The 20,112-nt window shown below is 41.7% G+C and overlaps 1 protein-coding gene across 1 annotated transcript in view; it reads right to left on the bottom strand.

The window, feature by feature from the left end:
• Positions 1–3,994: 3,994 nt before the first annotated feature.
• The window catches only part of SLC18B1 (solute carrier family 18 member B1), a 28,221-nt gene continuing 12,103 nt past the window's right edge, over positions 3,995–20,112 (bottom strand). Inside the window, exons 5-14 of the mRNA XM_074990550.1 lie at positions 19,690–19,837; positions 17,643–17,799; positions 11,646–11,782; positions 10,380–10,481; positions 8,921–9,012; positions 7,826–7,921; positions 6,879–6,953; positions 5,099–5,192; positions 4,954–5,003; positions 3,995–4,580 (exon numbers count right to left, since the gene is read on the bottom strand). Coding sequence (XP_074846651.1) covers positions 4,514–4,580; positions 4,954–5,003; positions 5,099–5,192; positions 6,879–6,953; positions 7,826–7,921; positions 8,921–9,012; positions 10,380–10,481; positions 11,646–11,782; positions 17,643–17,799; positions 19,690–19,837 — 1,018 coding nt within the window. The 3' untranslated portion in view covers positions 3,995–4,513. The remainder of the gene's footprint in view (positions 4,581–4,953; positions 5,004–5,098; positions 5,193–6,878; positions 6,954–7,825; positions 7,922–8,920; positions 9,013–10,379; positions 10,482–11,645; positions 11,783–17,642; positions 17,800–19,689; positions 19,838–20,112) is intronic.

The raw sequence follows: 20,112 nt of genomic DNA, 5'->3' as shown, positions 1-20,112 counted from the left end.
GTTTGAAGCTTGGTAGCTGCTCAGAATGATGGCAAACACAGAAAAGTCTACTGGATTAAATCAGAAAACTGATTGCCTCACTTTGGAAACCTCCACTACCTGTTTGAATAAGAGAATCTGTAACAGGAAGCCAACATATTGTTGTGCAACATAGTTGCCATAACTAGCATGTCACAAGTAATATTGCACCATGTTAAATACCTTTTTGTTGACACAGAAGTCACTATGCATAAAGCTTCAGAAGCACAGTACTGCTGAATTTAGAAACACCGCACATCTATGTGAGAGCCAGTGGTGTGAATCCAAGGCTAGCCAGCTCAGTGGAAAAAACAAAATAGGGTGAAATCACAGCAGGAGCCAGTTACATGCACATGCTGAGCTAAACCCTTCTGCTCTAAAGCACGCAAATAGTTTATTTACTGAACTAGAATTGCATGAGTGAACCAAATAAGATTTTGTGGGCGGGGCTAAAAGATGAATGGCCCACTATGGTTTTTTAAAAAAGAAAACTGATTTTAAAATTTGCTAATTCAGTTAGACAACTATAAGAACAATATTTTAGTAATGAGAACTAGTTACTAGTGCACTGTCATTAACCCGTTCTGATCCAGAACCATTTTTAAACCCCCAAAATACCACGGAACAGCTGGTTCCAGATCTGGACAGACAACCAGAATCATACAGATAATTGAGAACACCACAGTATGAATAAACAAACCCGCCAAACTGAGCTTTAACTGGCTAATACAGGCAATAATAGCAATATTAAGAAAAGCATGCTGATATTTTATTCTAAAGTAGCAAAGGGGATGAGAACAAAACATGCAGCGCAACAAAGAACAACAAACTAAGTATGAAGAAACAGGCTAAAGTGACCTTTAACTGCCTGTTCCAAACAAGACAGGGATTAATCATTAATATACACACAGATCATTGTATTCCTAAATAAGCACAGAAAACAAAAACATGGCATATAATACAAATAAGTGAGAACAACATAATATTGCTGAAAAAAATAAACCAGCCAAACCAGGCCTTAACTGCCCATTCCAGTCAAAGCACTGGTTCTTCGTTGATTAAAAATACCCAGAACTGCCTATTCATGATGCGAAGGGAGAACAAAAGTAATGCTTGGTCTCATATACTAGTCATATTAGACCAATACAATACTTGTCAAAAGCCAGTCAGAACTTTGAATGCTGTACCAACTCACCACAATAAAACATTGTGTGTTATTCCTCTTAATAGGCTAGCTACATTACAGGTTTCAAAACATACTTACCATGACTGGAAGTGAACAGAGTCAAGACCCTTAAGATCTCTGTGTAGTACCTGCTGCACTGAGGATGCTTAAAAGCCAACATTTGTCCTTGAACATACCATGTCCCCTACTGTGTTCCAAAGGTTATGTCAAGAAGTTCCTTTGCGTGTTGGAAAACTTCTCATCTACAGAAAATGTATTTCCCTAACGTTTGGCCTTCACTCATGTTTTGACGCAGGGAGTGCAACAACAGTCTCCTTGACTGCTGTTCACCCCCACCCACCTCGGACAGGTGGTAGACTGGCACAGACCCTAAGGAGAAAAAGAATGTGGGAAGAGATGTTCCTAGAGCACATGAAAACCGCCTGCATGGACAGGACACAGATAAATGAATGGAGGAGAACCACGCTGGAGGAAGGAGAGCGGATTGGGCAGCACAGAGAGGGTGAAGTCCAGGCCCAGGAGGAGATGTTGCAGCTGATGAGGCAGCAAACAGAGCTCCCGTGGTCCCTGCTACAAGAATGCTGAGGTTCACTGCAGCCCATGGTGAATCACATGCTCTCCTCACCATGTTCCTAACCCTCCCCCCATCGGCAGCCAACACCGCAGGGTGGGTGGGGAGGGGGATGGAGTCAAGGGCAGCCTTCCATTCCATTCCACAGATACTTCTCAAAGCAGAAGGCTGACAGTCCCCACTGTGAAGCCCTTGATTAACCATATCTGAAGTCCCTGCCCTGAGCTCCTTCACCCTCCCCTAAACAAAACTGATTAAGCACGCAAACAGTGTCTTTATTGCATGGAAGGGGAGGAGGGGGAAAGTTACAGGATTTATAGGTCAGCACACATCATGTAAGAGGCAGCTCCTTAAGAGCAACAGACACAACTGTATTATCACTGTCTGATCATTCATAAAGGCGTTTTCAAAGCCTTTCTGGTTAGCAGTGCTACTTGCTGTGCTCTCCTTATTTCCCTGGTGTCTGACTGCTCATAATTATTGGCCAGGCAATCTGCCTTGACCCTCCAGCCTGGCATGAAATTTTCCTCCATACTCTCACATAAGTTATGGAGCCTGCAGCAGGCTGCCACAAGGGAAATGTTGCTTTCCCTGACATGTAACCAAAACAGGAGACTTCTGAACCTGCCTTTGAGATGGCCAAAAGGACATTCTGCTACCATTCTGCACTTACTCAGCCTGTAGTTGAACTGCTCCTCACTCCTCAGTGTGGTCTAGGCTGCCTGTGTATGGCTTCATGAGTCAAGGAAGCAAGGGGTAAGCTTGATCTCCGAGGATCACTCTTGGCATCTCTACTTCTCCAATGATAATTCTGTGGTCTGTGAAGAAAGTTCCATCCAGCCGCTTTTCGAACAGAACAGAGTTCCTAAAGATGCGTGTGTCATGCATCTTTCCCGACCATCCCACGTTGATGTTGGTAAAACAACCCTTGTGATTCACCACCACCTGCAATACCAAGAAGTACCCCTAGAAGTTTATATATTCTCTTGCCAGGTGGTCTGAAGCCAATAAAGAGACATGCCTTCTACCAATCCGCCACAGTTAGGGAACCCCAGTGCGGTAAAACCATCCACTATGTCCTGAGCGTTTTCCAGAGTCACTGTCTTTCATAGCAGAAGGATTGGCTTGGCTATCTAGAGCACAGGAGTCCCAAATGCTGATTTGTCTACTCTGAATTGATTGCCCACTGACCCGTAGCATCTAGCGCTGTAAGCTTCCACAGGGCTAGGTCTACCAGCTCCTGAACTGTCAGAACAGGTTTCACTTTGGTACTGCAGCACTTCAGGGCAGGGGAATGCAATTCATAAAGTTGCTTGTAAATGGTCTTATGCATGTGAAAGTTTTGTTGCCACTGCTGATTGTCCCAAACCTGCAAAACAATGTCGTTCCACCAGTCTGAGTTGTTTCACACCACAAGAACTGGCGCTCTACTGTATACAAAACATTGAGTACAGCCAGCATCTCTGTTCCTCCTCTCCAATGTTTTACATGTGTGTATGTTTGTGTCCTCAGAGTCTTCATTGCACTCAAGGCTTCTTCGGCTCTGCATATACCGCAGCACAATGCATGACATGCTCATAATACTTGCCACAACAGGGGTCCATGCTAGCCTTGCAATGGCATCTACACAGATATGAAAATAGGGCAGAAAACCACTTTTTGATGTTACTTTCCAGGGAGAGGTGAGAAGTGCACTGTGGGAGGCTGATGACTCACACCCAGAACCACTCATGGCACTGTTTTTGTTCCATCATACACTTGGAGCTTAACCCACAATGCTAGGTGCAGCAGAAGCTGTGGCGTAGGTACCCACAGTGCATTGCTGACAATGTCAAAGCTACCCACACTAATGGGGACGCAGTTCATCAACATCATGTGCCAGTGTAGACATGAGCCCTCAAAGTTACAAAATCAGCTGCTACAAAATTGATCTTAACAAATTCCCAATTTCCTAGCGTAGATGTACCATCAATTGTAGTGTAGATTCTAATTCCACTCAACTCCCTTTCCATAACAGACCAAATTCAGTCCTGGTATAAACAAGTCTAACACTTTACTTACTGACTGTGACCCAGTATATAAAGTCAGCTCTCCCAGTCTCCGGAATTAGCTTTTCCTTCCCACTCCTATGTTATTCAGAGGACATGGAAGATTGCTAACTTCCTTTCTGCCCTCATTTGTAATCTTATTTGGTTAAAGAAATTCACAGAATTTAGAAATAAGTTATCTGGTTTTATTTAACAGAGCATTACACTCACTACTTCTCTATTTCAAATTAATTTTGAACATCTAAAGTTATTAGGATATTTTAATCATTATCTTCCTTTGAAAAAAAGAAAGTGCATATTGTAATAAAACATGGTAGTGACAGACTGTCCGGGATAGTCCCCAGTAGATTCATTAAACAGAACATTCTGAAACAACTCTTTTACATTGTTTAAAATCCCTTCAGTGCACTGTGCTGTGAATACAGATAGGCAGCTTTCATATGATTTACCAGTTCAACCCATCCTGCAGCAAGGATATCCAAAAGAAAGGCATTCAGTATTTAAACAGAGTATCAGAACAGCATATGATGCAATATGTGGCAATTACAAATAAGCCACGATGCATTATGGGAAACGGTTACCAGAGCTCTAGAATTATGCAACACTGTGTGTGGGTGTTCAGTCCACTCTTTTCAACTGTAAGTTAATTGGGGGGAAAAAAAAACAATGTTGATCCACAAAAATTCCTTGCTATGCCTCACGAGCCAGCAGATGAGTTCTTTCTTCATTTGTGCCTAGAGCAGACTGCACGTTGGATCTGTTTGAGGAGGCAATGAAGGAAAAAGGAAAGAGTTTCACAGAGCTTCTGGACAATTTTGCATACATAATACTAACAATTATTTAACAATTTAACAATTTAACAAATTTAACAAAATTATTATTATAAATACTATTATATTATTATAATATTATATTATTATAAATACTAAATATTATAAATACTAATAATTATTTAACAAAAGAAACATGTAATATAGTCAGTGCCTCTCAGAAGAGTTTCAAATCTCTTTCATTACCAGGCTGATTTTGTGAGGAAACTGAAGTATGATTGAAAAATCTGCATTTTCCTTAATGAAAACTGTATAAATCTGGTCTGAAATGGGTGCAAAGAATAAAAAGTCTCACAGTACCTTCTTCTTTGTGAGGTCTCTAAGATATAGAACAGTCCAACAGCTAGTCCCTTTAAAGAAACAGCCATCAATTATCACAGTTGTAACAGCTGCATAATATTTTACAATTACAGTCTGCAACAGGCAAGAACAGTAGGTTACTTACAGTTAGTAATGACCATCCTCCTTGAATGGCTGCAGCCCATTCAAACCCCAGCTTCTCATTCAGGAATCCACCTAATGTTGGTCCTACAAAAGCTCTAAAAATATCAAAGAAAAGAAATATGGATTCCTCAAAAAGAGGTGATCAGAACAGCCGCAACTAAAAGAGACTGTTCATTACAATACACTGAGAAAGAGGGTTCAGATTTGTAGCTAATGTACTGACAATACGGGGTTGACCTAGTGCAGGAGATGAATGACACAGGGACTCTGTCAGTGTAATCTATGCACCAAAACTCAGATTTTGTGGACCAAAAAAAAAGCCACTCAAAATAGAAACAAGTGTATATTTTCAAACTTATGTCCCATTGTCTCCTATGCTCATGCAGAGCCACGCTGTTTTCAGTGAGACCATGCACAGTCCTGGGCTAGTTCTCAATGCATAAGTGCGGCCTTGCATTTAAGGTTTACCCACTTATACAAGTGCCTGGTTTTCTGGGGGGCCAACTACCTTCTAAGGGTCATCAACTTCAATGTGAATAGCGAGTGCTCAGCTCCTCTGAAAGTGCAGTGCAATATCATTCTCATGCAGTAGCACCACGTCACTGTCTGCTTCCAATCAACTTCACTTCTTGTATAGTTAATGGTAAACTAAGAGAGAGGTAATTCAATGTGGTATCACTGTCCAAAACTGAGTAATTTGTTTTGTTAGTTGGGTAGAAATAGTGGCTGGAGTTCCAGACCTGACTGTGTTATGGCCCCAACAGCCAGGGGTGCTGGAACTAGCAATCATGGGGGCAGGGTGTATGTGTGTGGGAGGATGGGTGGAAGGGACAGCAACATTCCCTGACTTGACATGGTTTCCAGAATATAGAGGATTTACAGGTTTATTAGTGGCTTTTGGCACCTCCGCTACAGAAAGACCGTGTCTACATTACAAAAATAACTTGAAGTTACTTACTTTGAAGTAAGAAACTTCAAAGCTGAGTGTCTACACACCCCCTACTTCAAAGTTAAACTTCAAAACAGGGCACTACTCCATTCCTGAGAATGGAGTAAAGACTTTGAAGTAAGGGAACGTGTGTAGACTCTCTCCTGGCTACTTCAAAGTAGTGCCTAACTTCAAAGTTAACTTGGAAGTTAGCTCCTAGCATAGATGCACCCAAAGTATTCCAATGCCACTGCCAACAGCTTAGAATTTAAGTGTAAGCCCACACAACAGCTTGAGACAAACAGATGGGGGAAGTAAACTGTAGCAGAGACAGATACGTAGTGTTGCCGACACTAGTCACTAGCGGCAGCAGCTTACTTATTGTCATGGTGCCCATATTAGAACTGTGAAATGGAGGCCATTATAAAAAGCTTCTTTAATTTACACAACCTAAAGATGTATGTATTAAATAGGAGAGGGCTGGAACAGGTGACCTGGAATTGCACATATCTGTACTGCCTACTTGGCTGTTGACGTACTCCGAGAATTATTCTCAATTGTCCAGCACTAAGAGCATAGCCAGCATTTCAGTCAGTCAGACCAGAGAATCCCATTGGCTGCCTATACTCATGATAAGGTGGGGCAGACTAAAAGGATGGGAAATGCTGCCCGAAAGTGTGGTAATCTGAAGGGTGCTGGGAGCTGAGGAAATTGAAGCGGGACACCGAATAGCCATACTTGGTCAGTAGGGGCAATATAGACCAAGGAGGACCTTTTACACACTGAAGTCACCAAGCAACATTACTACAAGAGAAAAACACCAGAAGTTTATAGAGAATAACTGGGTACCTACCCAAGTGACCACATTGCACTGAAGAGCCCAGACACCAGTCCTAACACACTTAGCCCTTCCTCGAATCCGTTCTCACTGGAGAAAAGACAGAGAGGTTATTTCCACAAGGTACATGACTTGTCTTCTGAAGTGCTTCCTGGCTGTGAAATACATCAATGTTCACAGAAGACCATCCAGCCCAGAGAAGCCCCTCTGTCCAGAGGATCCACAGCTTTCTGCACCATGTCTTGCCTATTAAGCCACCAGCAACACCTTCCTGGGTAAGGGAAGATAAGGACAATACTAAGTAGGATTCCCAGTACTAGATTCCCAGTATGATCTATCTCTGACAGTGTCATAAGTGGATATGCAAGTTATAAACAGACAGTCTTGTGATACGGCAGAGGAGAAGGAATGCTGACAGCTGGGTATGGAAAAAGTGTTTGGGGACTTGGTTCCCAGGAGAAATAGCCTTTGCATAAACATGGAACAGAGAGGACCTCAGTCCCCTATGTCCAAGCAGCAAGAGAGATAGGATTACTTTAAATACAGTTTCCCGACTCCTCTATAATAGAACTGTTGCAGTAGTATCTCCCAGTAAGTGAACAGTATTTGCTGGCTATTAACCCTTTCAGTGACCTGAACCAAAAGTCCCCTTAAAGATGTACATCAATCTTGTGGCTTGCTAAGCAAACCACCAAAACCAGCTGGGTCCCACGACCCTAGTGAAGTTGTCACATGCCCTGATGCAATATTGAGAAATATTCTCGCTCTCTTTCTGTCTCCAAAAAGAGGCAAGACAGGCTTGAAAAAGAGACTTGAGTTTTTTGAAAGTTTTACCTAACATCTCAGGATAAGATCAACAATTAATTGAATTAATTAAATCCAAGAATGAAATGGTTAAAAATTGTCCTAACAGCTTCCAAGTAATAGTAATCATTAAAGCTGTGATAGACAAGATTACTTACTAAGCACAATCCAGCATCTCAGGGAAGAGTGGGATACCAGACATGCCAAGGGAAAAGCCGATCATAACCAGCATTAGGATAAATATCCAGAGTTTGCTGCAAAATAATTATTTAAACAAGCCTTTTATTGCCTGTATTTAGAACTTTTACACCAGCTCTTCATGATTCAGAAATTCGTTTTCCCTTCAAAGAATCTTTAGCTGTAATATTAAATTACCTAGTAAACAGTTCTACATGTTTGATAGAAGAGATTTCTTAAGCGTGCTGCTCCAATGTAAAAAATAGACATTGTGAAAAATAAAGAATTCTGTGATTCCGCATGTGTTACATCAATGGTTTCCTTATGTACAGAGTTCAATTTATAAACAGAGAATGATTTTACCAACTGCTGAACCTGCAAATTCACCCTGGAACTGTTACATTCAAATGATATCACTGTTGCTATAGAAGAGGAACATAAACCATAAAAAGCTAATTTGCTGAAGATATGTCTCCTCTCATCAATGCTTGAAACTGGTTACGTTCTTCTTCAAAAGCTTTTCTTAAAAATGTGACTAGCTCTACACCTTAACAACCCTTGCCACCAGTTCTTTTTCACAGATGTAATAGAGTGTATCATTTGAGGACAGCAGAAGTAGGTCAAGTGTCTTTACAAAAAGAATGCAGACTATCACCACTGTTTTTGTTGTCAATGATTTTCCACTGACGAAACAGACACTGTCGGTTATTTATTTATTTTTTTTATTTCAGTGTAGCTAGTTGAGGTAAACACCAAATGCAGGCTACAGCATTTACATCACCCTGCTATACTGAAATAAGAAACCATACTATCTATTTCCCCCAGGTATTACATCAAGAAACCTCTCCCAGTGGGATTCCACATGAGTAAAGACAGTTGTAGTTCATTCTTGCAATGCGTAAGCCAAAAAGTAAACCACTGTGCTCTCCTACAGCTATGCTTGTCATGGAGAGTTGATCAGAAATAAGAAAATTAAACTTCGTTGTTCTTCACCCCACATACACCCTAATGTACCAGATGCAACTCTGAATAGGTACAGCTGACAAGGATCAGCGATAAAAGGCAGTATACCATACCTTTGAATATGCAAGATGGGAGCAGGTCCTAACAGGAAAAAGGACAGTGCTGTCAGTAAGCCTCCACTGACCACCAACCATTTCCTTAGGCGCTGTGAAAGAAAACTCAAAAGGTCTGAGGAAAAAATCCAAACTCTAACCAAACTCTTTCTGCCAAGGTATCACATACACAAAAATAATTTCATTAAGACACTTTTGGACACCTTAAACCCACAAAGGAAAGGAAAATACCTGGGACTCATTCAGAAGCATTTACCTTTCTTCAGAAGCCGCTCACACCTCACAAGATGAAGTGGAGAGATGGATTTAGTATAACTGTCTGGAGGAAGTTAATATTCTCTTCCCATCACAACACAGTACATGTTATTATGCTTAACAGTAGTTTTAGTGCCACAGCATCACCTATTCCAAGCGTAAGATGCTGTAGTTATGCCAGGTATCAGAGGTAAATTTAGGGTTTAACTTGACCGGCTCAGACCTTCTAAAATCAGAAGTGGTGGGCCCCTGCTTTACATTATGACTGAGGCACCACAGGACCTCTTCCAGAAGTGGATACATGGGAGCAGCACTGATGAGTATACTTCCTATGCCCTGCCCACTCCCTAGCAAGTGTTCCATACTATACAGATTGTATCATGAGGCTTTCCGGAAGTGAGGGCATCTCAAGCCACTGTTCTCCCCATTCCAAGCAGACTCTGATACCAGGAGCCCGAAGACTGTTCTACTAGAAGATTGATTCCACTCCTGCTTTTCTGCAGCATTATTAAAAACAAAAACACATAAGTGTACATGTGCTGCTGATGTGAGATTAATGGTTCCCAGCCTGTCAAGCAAGAGATGCCAGTGCACCTTAGTTTGGACACGTAATACTTCTGCATCTTCGGTTTTCCCTTAGCCAAACAGTGAGTCAAAGGTAACAGAAAAGCGATAGGTGCTACGTCAAAACACTGTGGACATGTTTTCACCTGTGATCAGATAAGGCTGTGTCACCAAATCTCCCACACTGTGAACATGTCCTGAGAACATTTCAGACAGATTCATACAGTGAGACTGTTACTAAGAATGTGAAGAGACAACAGGCCAAAACTTTCTTCTGGGAGGAAAAAGCCACTTTCAGGATGGCTTGTTCCCTGACCCCTAACCTCCTGCCATAGCTTCTATTTGAAATAGTGAGTTAGAAGTATTCACCCACCTAAACTCCTGCTCTACAACAGCTACAACATAGATACCATAAACACAATGGACAAGTTTATGTATTTATGGACTTACTGAAGCAACCAATCCTGTAAAGGAATGTGTACCAACAGGCCCTATTAGAGTTCAATTGACTTAAACCTTCACAGTGTCCCATTTTCTTAAGCGCCTGAGCAGAATGGGGGCTCCTCTGTTTTTTTACTTGGCATATTTAAGCTAAAAATGAACATATAACACTATACAAGCAATAAGAGATGGTACTCACTGGCATTTTATCACTTAGAAATCCAAGCAATGGTGAAGACAGGGAGTAGGAGAGAGCCAATCCCAGGAATACTAATCCCACATAACCAGCTGGTAATTTGAACTGTAAAATAATTTTACATAAGCAAAGAATTTCTGTGTGAAGTGTATTTTTCAATACTTGGACATCATATGTTTAGCTTCAGTCCCCTTTCCTGCTTGAATGTCTTCAGTTTGTTGGGTTTCATCATTCCACTGATACATGCAGTTTCAGTTTAATCTCAAAGGAAACTGAGATCTGCTTCCAATCTGGATTGCTGCAACTTCATCTGGAGCGTCAGAAATCTAAATCTCAGAGGTTCTTATTAAGTAACCCTGGCACTGACAGCTCCAATTTTTAGTTTTCTTAACAGGTAGCAGAATATTATAATATGTATAGCTTCCTATTTGGTGCATTTATTTTACAATGTGACACGCCTTTAAAATAATTTTCTTCCCAGTTTAAAAGACTGAGATTAGATTTTTCTAAAAAATCAGATAAAAAAAAAGATACTCAGCACATGAGGTGAGGAAAAGAGGAAGAGTCTTATTGCAGCTGCAACAACAAAATGAGAAGTTAGACTATTGGACAGTAACGCTTGCCATTTGACCTTCCCTATTTTTATAGGTCAATGCCACAGTGCCATCAACACTTCACAATTCTAAATTTAAAGATTGTGGTCAGTACAAATATTCCAGAATGACAGCTATTGCAAAGTCTGAAAATACTCTTCTTACCCAAGCACATGCAAGTAAGGGCAGGTCTACAATAGACCTAGAAGTTGATCACAGACATGCAATTCCAGCTATGACAATTGTGTAGGTGGAACTGACGTATCTAAGATCGATTTAACAGGCTGACCTCACAGAGGGAGGTTAACAGGAGAAAATCTGTCAATCTCCGTTACTCCTCATGAGAATGAGGAGTACAAAAGTCAACTGTCGAGTTCTGATGGTTCAATTTAGTGTGTTCCCACTCGACACACTAAATTGAACCCCAGAAGATTGACCCTGACCGAGTCAATCTTCTGATAAGTATAGACACATGATATTCATCCACTGATAGTCACATATATTATCTGTACATACCTAGTCAGTGGCAGAAAATGGGTAAGAATTAGCCATACAATATCAGGTTCAACTAATGTCGACCACGAAAACATTAAAATACTGATTTTAAAATATTTGGATTAAGCATTCCATTTTGCTAAAGTCATTATCCAATCTCTTGCATATTAAGATGACTCACCTTCTCTGAAACAAAGAGTGACATAGTGGGATCCAGAAAGCCTAAACAAGCACTTAGTGAAAATATTGTAAAAGAGAGAAGTACAACTTTAGGCAGAGTAATGAGCATCCAGAATGAATCCTTGGTAGCGATTTCATCTGTTTCAAGAGAACAAAAAAAAACAAAACTATGTTTATTGGTACATTGACTGTGTTCAATTTGATATACTTTTGTGCTTCCAAGATTCAGCAATTCTCCCACTATTTTGAAGGTAGTTACCTCATACAGAAATTGAAGCAAAGTTTAAAATGTTACAGATCATTAGACATCATTATAAGATCATAAGGTATTTTAGCCTTCAGCTTGGAAACCAGGCAAACAAAGAAAGCAATTGGAACTTACATTTTCCTTCTTAATACCTTCAGTTTACCACAAAGTAATTGGGTAAGTGCTTACTGAGTAACTACAATGGTAGAATAGACAAAAATAAGAAATACAGGCACTTTTCGGGGTTATTGTGATGTTTTACATTTCTAAGGTATGCTCTGTGTGCCTGATCCTGCACATACATATACATCAGTATAGTCTGCTTGTGGGTACAATGACATCTCATGCATTTTTTACTCGCATGCATTTTCACTTACAAGATCAGAGTATACAGCTCCTTATATAATGGATTTCAACACTTCAGAATCCCAAAGCTGCATAATCAGAGTATTGATATCCAAGCTATAAACTCCTTTGAAGACAAACAGTCGACCAGCATATCTCATCTAACAGTCGTAAAAAGGATACAGATTTAGATATATAGGTGGTGCTTCCTCTCCTGTGATTTGTTATAGTTATGATCCCCTCCCTTGTGGATAATAAAGACTGGGTATTTAGCCATGAAATTCCTCTTATCCTCCAAAGTTATCACACCTGTACCTTTTCATCAGTTTCATCCTCCAGCAATATGGTGATGACTATCTTCTAACAGAATGTTGTTTATCTATCATATATCAACAGATACTTCCCGGTTACCTTTTCCTTCCCAAATTGAGCCATCCAAACTTGATCTATTGGAATCACATGAGATGTCAAAGTATGGCATGGAGCTGAATTCTCTTCCAAGTTTGAAATATATCTTGCATTGTGGAGTGCAAAACATGAAAACCCATTTGCCCTTGGTACTGTCAGCCTCCAACTTATCAAATAGCATTGTTAGGCAAACCATAAATCTATGCTGCAAAAAAAGACCCACAGCATTGAGTCTCACAGCCCAGATCAACTACTCGGGGTACATCTATCCTAACAGATTAGGTTCAATTTGTTAAGGTCGATTTTTAGCTCCCAATTCTGTAAAGTCAGGGTTGCATGTCCACACTGGCACGTGAAGGTGATGGACTAAGTCCCAATTAGGGTGGGCAGCTTCAACTTTGTCTGCAATGCACTGTGGGTACTTATCCCCCAGTTCCTGCTCTTCCCTTGCATTGTGGGTTAGTCTCCCAGTATCTCAGGACAGAAAAATTGCTGCGAGTGGTTATGGGTGTGTGTTGTCAGGCTCCCTTAGTGCATTTCTCTCCTCTCTTTGGAAAGAAACAGCAAAAATTGCTTTTGTTTCCTTCTTTCATATCTGTGCAGACACCATTGCAAGGCTAGCATGGACCCCGCCCAGCTTCAAAATGTTGTGGCAAGTATTGTGCTGCAGCATCTGAAGAGCCAAAGCAGTCTTCAGAGTGATGAAAACTCTGAGGAGGACACAGACATATATGAATGTGAAACACTGAAGAAGAGGAGTGGAGAGATACTGGCTGCACTTGATACTGTGTACACAGTTGAGCTCCGGTTCTGGTGCTATGAAACAAGCTCAGACCGGTGGGACCACATTGTTCTGCAGTAGGTTACGATCAGCAGTGGCTACAAAACTTCCGCGTACGTAAGGCCACTTTCATGGAACTTGATGAATTGCTTCCCCGCACCCTGAAACACAGCAATAGCAAAATTAGACCTGCTCTGACAGTTCAGGAATGAGTGGCAATAGCTCTGTGGAAGTTTGCAACGCCAGACAGCTACTGGTCAGTGGGCAATCAGTTTGGAGTGGACAAATCTGCAGTTGGGGCTGCTGTGATCCAGGTAGTCAAATCAATCAATACCCTTCTGCTATGAAGGACAGTGACTCTGGGAAATGTGAAGCACATAGTGGATGGTTTTGCCATGATAGGGTTTCCTAACTGTGGTGGGGTGACAGATGGAATGCACATCCCTAATCTTGGCACCAGACCAGCTTGCCACAGAGTACATACACAACAAGGGGTACTTCTTGATGCTGTTATAGGCATTGGTGGATCAGAAGGGCCATTTCACCAACACCAATATAAGATGGTCAAGAAAGCTGCATGATGCACATATCTTTAGGAACTCTGGTCTGCTTACTAAGCTGCAGAATGGAACTTTCTTTCCAGATCAGAAAATTGCCATTGGGAGATGTGCAGATGCCAATAGCGATCCTTTGAGATCCAGCTCCTCCCATGCTCCCTCTCAGCTCATGAAGCCATACATAGGCAGCCTGGGTCACAGTAAGGAGCAGTTCAACTACATGATGAGCAACTGTTGAATGGTAGTAGAACGTGCACTTATCTATTTAAAAGCCAGATTCAGGCACCTCCTGAGACGGGTACACCTCAGGGAAAGCAAAATTCCCCTCATGATGGCAGCCTGATGTGTGCTTCATAGAGTATGTGAGAGTAAGGGGGAAAATTTCATGCCAGACTAGAGGGCTGAGGCAGATTACCTGACCAATAATTATGAACAATCACAAACCAGGGCAATAATGACAGCTTAGTGAGGGACACTGCTAATCAGGGAGGCTTTGAAAAACAGCTTTATGAATAATCAGAAGCCACATGACAGACACATCTCTTGCTCTTTAGGAGGTGTCCCGTATGAAAATTGCTGACCTGTAAACCCCCAACCCTAGGCAATACAAGCAATAATGACACTGTTTTTGTGAGCTTAAACATTTTTATTTTGGAGACAAAATGTAACACAATAAAGGAGTTTATGGCAGCGGCTTTGGAGGTGGTTAAGTGAGGGCAAGAAGCATTTTGACATCACAGGTTGAGGAATGTCAGCCTTTTGCTCTGAGATGCATCACTGGGAATGGAATGTAAGGCTGCCCTTGACTCCCTCCCCTCCACATTCTGGGATGCTAATGGGGAAAGGAGAACATGATGAGGAGGGCATGTGGTTTATCATGGGCTGCAATGGGGTTTTGTGCTCCTGTACCAGGCACCCAAGGAGATCTGTTTGCAGCACCATCAGCTTCAACATCTCATCCTGGTTCTGGACTTCACACCCTCTGAGCACCTTCCTCTCCTTCCGATCCACCCTCCTCTCCTCCAGCATGGTTTTCCTCCATGAATTTAATTATGGCCTGCCCATGCAGGCAGCTTGCATGTGCTCTGGGAACACATCTTCCTGCATTCATTTTCTCCTTCTGATCTGTTCCAGTCTAACAGCTGCAGGGGGTGGGGAGCGCCGGTTGAAAAGCCCATTGTTGTGCACACTGCAACAAAATGCAAGTGAAGGCCAGACATTAAGGAGATACATGTACTGCAGATGAGACAAGTTTTACAACACACAGTAATTTCATGAATGAGCCTCAGCGGGAAACAATAGGGATGTATTACGTACAAGAACAAAATTTTTGCTTTTAGGCACCCTCTGTGCAGCAGCTACTACACAGAGATCTTAAGGGACCTGCTTGACTCGGTTCACTTCCAGCCATGGTAAGGCACAGACTGGGCATGCCTTCGAGCCTGTGACTGCAAAGGCACTTTCTGCAGCTGTGCACACTGCAAGGGTGGGCCTGGTGACTTTTGGGTCTGTGGCAGTCTCTGCACGCTTCCACCGAACCTAGGCTCAGGTATGAAAGTGTCTCTTTGCCCAGGAGAAAGGGAAGGGAAGGTGGAGTAGGTAAGGCAGCGCCACCTGGGCTATGAGGGCTGTATGGCTCTTGCAATTGCTGCACGCTTCTCCTTTCTGATTTGCTGGGACGGTGAAAGTTGCCCTTCCCTCAGGAGCACAAAGAGGGGAACAGAGTGGGATGGGCATTGTTTAATGCCCTTAAATTACATATGCCTTACCCCTCTTCCTCTAGTTTGTAATGCAAGGTATCAGCCTCCTCAGAATAAACACACACGGATAAGGAATGGAGGCTGACTGAAAGTGGCTGACAGTATGCTGCACTGCTCTGTGATGTAATGATGCCAGTTGCTTACTGGTGGTTTGGCATGGAAAGGTGTCCTCTGGTGGAGGTTGGAATAAGTCAGGCACCCCCGGAAACCTTGTGAGAAGGATTAAATAGTACCTGTCTAAGAGCCTTATGGTGACGTATAGGGAGGAGTCATGCTCTGTACCCAAACATGTTAACAACTTGCTCTGAGGTGCCCAAACTGTGCAGGTACAGGGCCTGCCAAAGAGTACCACAGAACACACCCCACTGTAGTACGACTGACAATGTGAACTCACCAGAACTACCCTCCCCGCCATCAGGGTCCATCTACAAAATGTCGTCAGAGGAGGGGATGAGATTGAAAGTTAAAAAATGTTCCTAGCTGTCAGAGGTTAGCTGCTCTATTCGCCAGCTGACTACTGTCGTCCTCCTCTTCTCTCTCATCCATCATATCTTCCCCATTGTTGCCAAAGGCAGCTCTTTGGAGGTATCCATGAACTGATTAGGGACAGTGGTTGAGTCGCCCCTAGAAACCCATGCAACTGCTCTTAGAAGTGGCTTGTTTGTGGCAATGACCCAGGACATCTGTCTGCTTCCTTTGTCTTTTGGTACAACTACCCAAGCTCCTTTAGTTTCACACTGCATTGCTGGGTATCCTTGGTGTATCCTTTTTGCACCATGCTCTGTGATATTTTGGCATAGATGTCTGCATTTCTTTTGCTACTTCATAGTTCTGCCTGCACAGTTTCATGCTCCACACAGAAAGAAGGTCTTGGGTCTCCTGCATGCTCCATGCTGGACCTTGTCTGCAACCCTGGGAATTCATGGCCATATGTATTCCTCAGGTGTACTGTCGAGGTGTGCTGCCTACTCTGGTTGGCAAACAGGAAATGAAATTCAAACTTTCCAAGGCCGTTTCCTGCACACCTGGAGAGAAGCGGAGCTGCAAGTGCTGGTCAGAGTGGTCACATTGGGGCACTGTGGGACACCTCCAGGAGGCCAAGAATGTTAAATTTCACCATGTTCCATCTGCACTACCCTAAGGTCAACAATGCAAGGTCAAATTTGGATTACTCCTTGTGAAAAGCAGGAGTACAAAAATCGACCTCAGGTGCCCATAAAGTCAGCAGAATGGACCCTGTAGTGTGGGCTGACTGTTTAAAAAAATAATCAATCAACCTGAGTTAGCTAAGCTTGACCTTATCTCCTAGTGTAGACCAGGCCTTGGACTCATGCATTGGATTAAGCAGTGTAGACATTCCTACACAGGTAGGAACTGGCCTTGAGACCCTTCCTGGACAAAGCATGGACTCCAGTCTAAGCAGAAATGTCAACCCTGCTATTATTAGCCTGTATCATAAGTTTAAGTCAGTTACCCCAGGCTCTGAGACTCACTGCTGTGTGTTTCTTTTCTTTTTTCCCCTCCAGTGTAGACATACCATAAGACAACAGATCATTTAAAATCCCCAAAGCGGAGAGAGATATCATGTAGAAAAATCTAACTTCCTTTCAATGCAACAGAGAAAGCTAATGTTTACAGGGGTGGACACAGCAGATGAGATACATTCCAAGCCATGTGCATCCACAGTTTTTAGTTATGTTCTAAAATGATCTAATCCTGCACCATTAAAATTAGATGCAGTTCTGCAAAAGACAACTTCTTGTGCTTGATCCAGCTCCAGTGATCACAGAGGGATAGCTACATGTATATGGAATTAAACAGGAGTTTTACTAGAGTATGTATCCATCCATCCATTTCAAAATTTGAAAGTTTAAACCAAAATGAAAGGAAAAGAGCCTACCGTATTTTGGTAAGAGGTACATGTTCAGAGGCACCAGAAGCAGCACTAAGCATCCTAGCATTATAAAAGGCATTTCATAGCCAAAAGACTGATACAAAAAGCCACCTATCGGTGGGCCCAGCACCAGTCCAAGCCCTGTAAAAATTTCAAGACTACCCTAAAGGGAGAAAGGGAGAATAAGAGGGAGAGCAAAGGTTAGTAGATGAAAGCCAGGCTCTGTTGTTGATCAAGAGTTAGAACAAATCATAGCCATAAAACAAAACCTATACATGCAAGGACAGTAAAGGGGGGTCTTAAAATTTGTATTGATAAAAGCTAATTTAGCTTCTGAGAGGAAATGTACTTTTTACTTTTTCAGTCTTAGTTATTCCCCCATTGCTGTTCTATATACCTAGTACATGTGCAGTAAGCCCAGTAACGAAATTACTACATTTCCCAAATTACATTAAGACAGGTTGAACCTCTCTTGTGCGGCACCTTTGGGACCTGACCAGTGCTGAATGAGAGAATTTTCCGGAGGAGGGGAGGTCAATATTGTCTGGCACCTTACCAACACTTCCACTGCTTATTGGGCTCTTGGAAGACAGTTAGGGGTAAATTGCAGCTAAATCACAGCACAGAACAATGACAGCCAGGACTGGTGGCTGGAAACAAACTTTATGGGACCATGGGAAATTTGGCCATACCCAGGATACGTGGTTGTCCGGCTAACTAAAATCATGCCAGATTATGGAGTTTGCCAAACAAGAAAGTTCCGGATTAGAGAGGTTCAAACTGTACCTGAAGGGGAGAACTTAGTAAGCATATTGCTGTGAAGCATCCCTAAGTCACCTCTGTGGGCATAGATGAAAGAAGCCATAAGTCAAATAACTATAATACATGTAACTTACCAAGTTTAGCACTCACAACTATCTATCTACTGAAATCTATCACTTTACAACAGGAATATGTTTGAGCCATTACATTTGGTTTCTTTTATTGCATGAAACCTCAAAGCACAAGATGGAGGCCTACTGGGACTTCATCTCCTCTTATTATAATACCATTAGTCCCCACTGCCAACATATGTTAGACAATGCTTACACCAAGAAATTTTCCTGAAAAAGAGTAGCTAGCTTTAATATCCATAGTGACAGAACTATGACAAGAAAGCTCATCTGCACTAGACAAATCTACTACTTGCATTACAAAAATAGTCCTTTCACCAGTACTGTTACTCCCACGGAAGAAGGAGAATAACTACAATGGTAGAAAACACCTTTACACTAGTGTGCCATGTCTACACAAGAGCTTATACTAGTATGAGTATTTTTGGGTAAAAAGCCACTCATAATTAAAATACTGGTAAAACTTAAATGTATAGTAGGCTGAAGTCTTCCTTTGATCTCTTTTGAGTTAATTTGCTTAAGGAAGGGGAGGGACAAATTTTGTTTGGTCGCAATGCTGTAATTGTATACGTAGCAGCAGCTAGAAATCTAGGGGGTAACTAACTCAAGAAACCATGATTCTCGTTATTTTTCACAGATATCAGATATGCCCTTTTATACTATCTCCAAGGAAGGAACAAGATTGACAGGTATAAATATCCTGTCATTCAAAACCTCCACCTTTAAGACCTTGTCAGTATCCCACCCGTGTTTCAAATAATGCTAGCAAATGGACCATAACAAAAATATACTGAAAGCCCTTCTTCAATGAAATCCTCAGAAAATCATGGAAGTTTTTACATTCTAACATTCCTGCAAAACTGATGGAATGAACTAAATTTTACATCCACATTCTTTTCATTGTTCTAGAACCTGCATAGCTTTTACTGCAACTGAATCATGTTTAGACTTTCAGATATACAGTATTTTAATTTAAATTAGAGATTTTTGTTTGTGTGGGGTTAATTTTTTTTAAGCTGGAAGATCATATACGAGAGACCTGATACTAGCTGTATGGTTACTCTGGCTGTCTGGTATGCAAAATGCATAAAGATGTATAAGAGTCATTAAAAACACTTTTATTCTGGCCATTTGGCTATAATGTGCAGTTCTGTACATACCATTACTGTAGCTATATTATTAGGAAAAGCCTTGGCAAGAATAGAAAATGATGCTGTCATTGCTGCAGAAAAGCCTACGGCATCCATCGCTCGAACCAGAAAACAAAAACCAATGAATATTGGTCCATTAGGTACTTTGTCCAACATACTGAAAGAACAAAAACAAACAAACGAACAAACAAACAAACATGAAATGGAGCAAAAGAAAAACCATAATCCTTAAACTATAACTAAGGTAAACTCCTGAAGTCTTCTATGGACAGCGTGGTCCAGTGGTCAAATGACAGGGCAAGTCACATACCTTCTGTCAAAGGGGAATAATTCTTACCTACCTATCACATATGTGCAACATCATATAATGAAAAAGCCTGAAAAGTTTAGACACCTAGGAGCCAGGGTAGACTCCCCCTTCCGTCCCGCACC

This window comes from Carettochelys insculpta, chromosome 3 (assembly GCF_033958435.1).
Source record: "Carettochelys insculpta isolate YL-2023 chromosome 3, ASM3395843v1, whole genome shotgun sequence".
NCBI classification, from domain to species: Eukaryota; Metazoa; Chordata; order Testudines; family Carettochelyidae; genus Carettochelys; species Carettochelys insculpta.
This window is presented reverse-complemented; position numbering and strand designations above follow the sequence as displayed.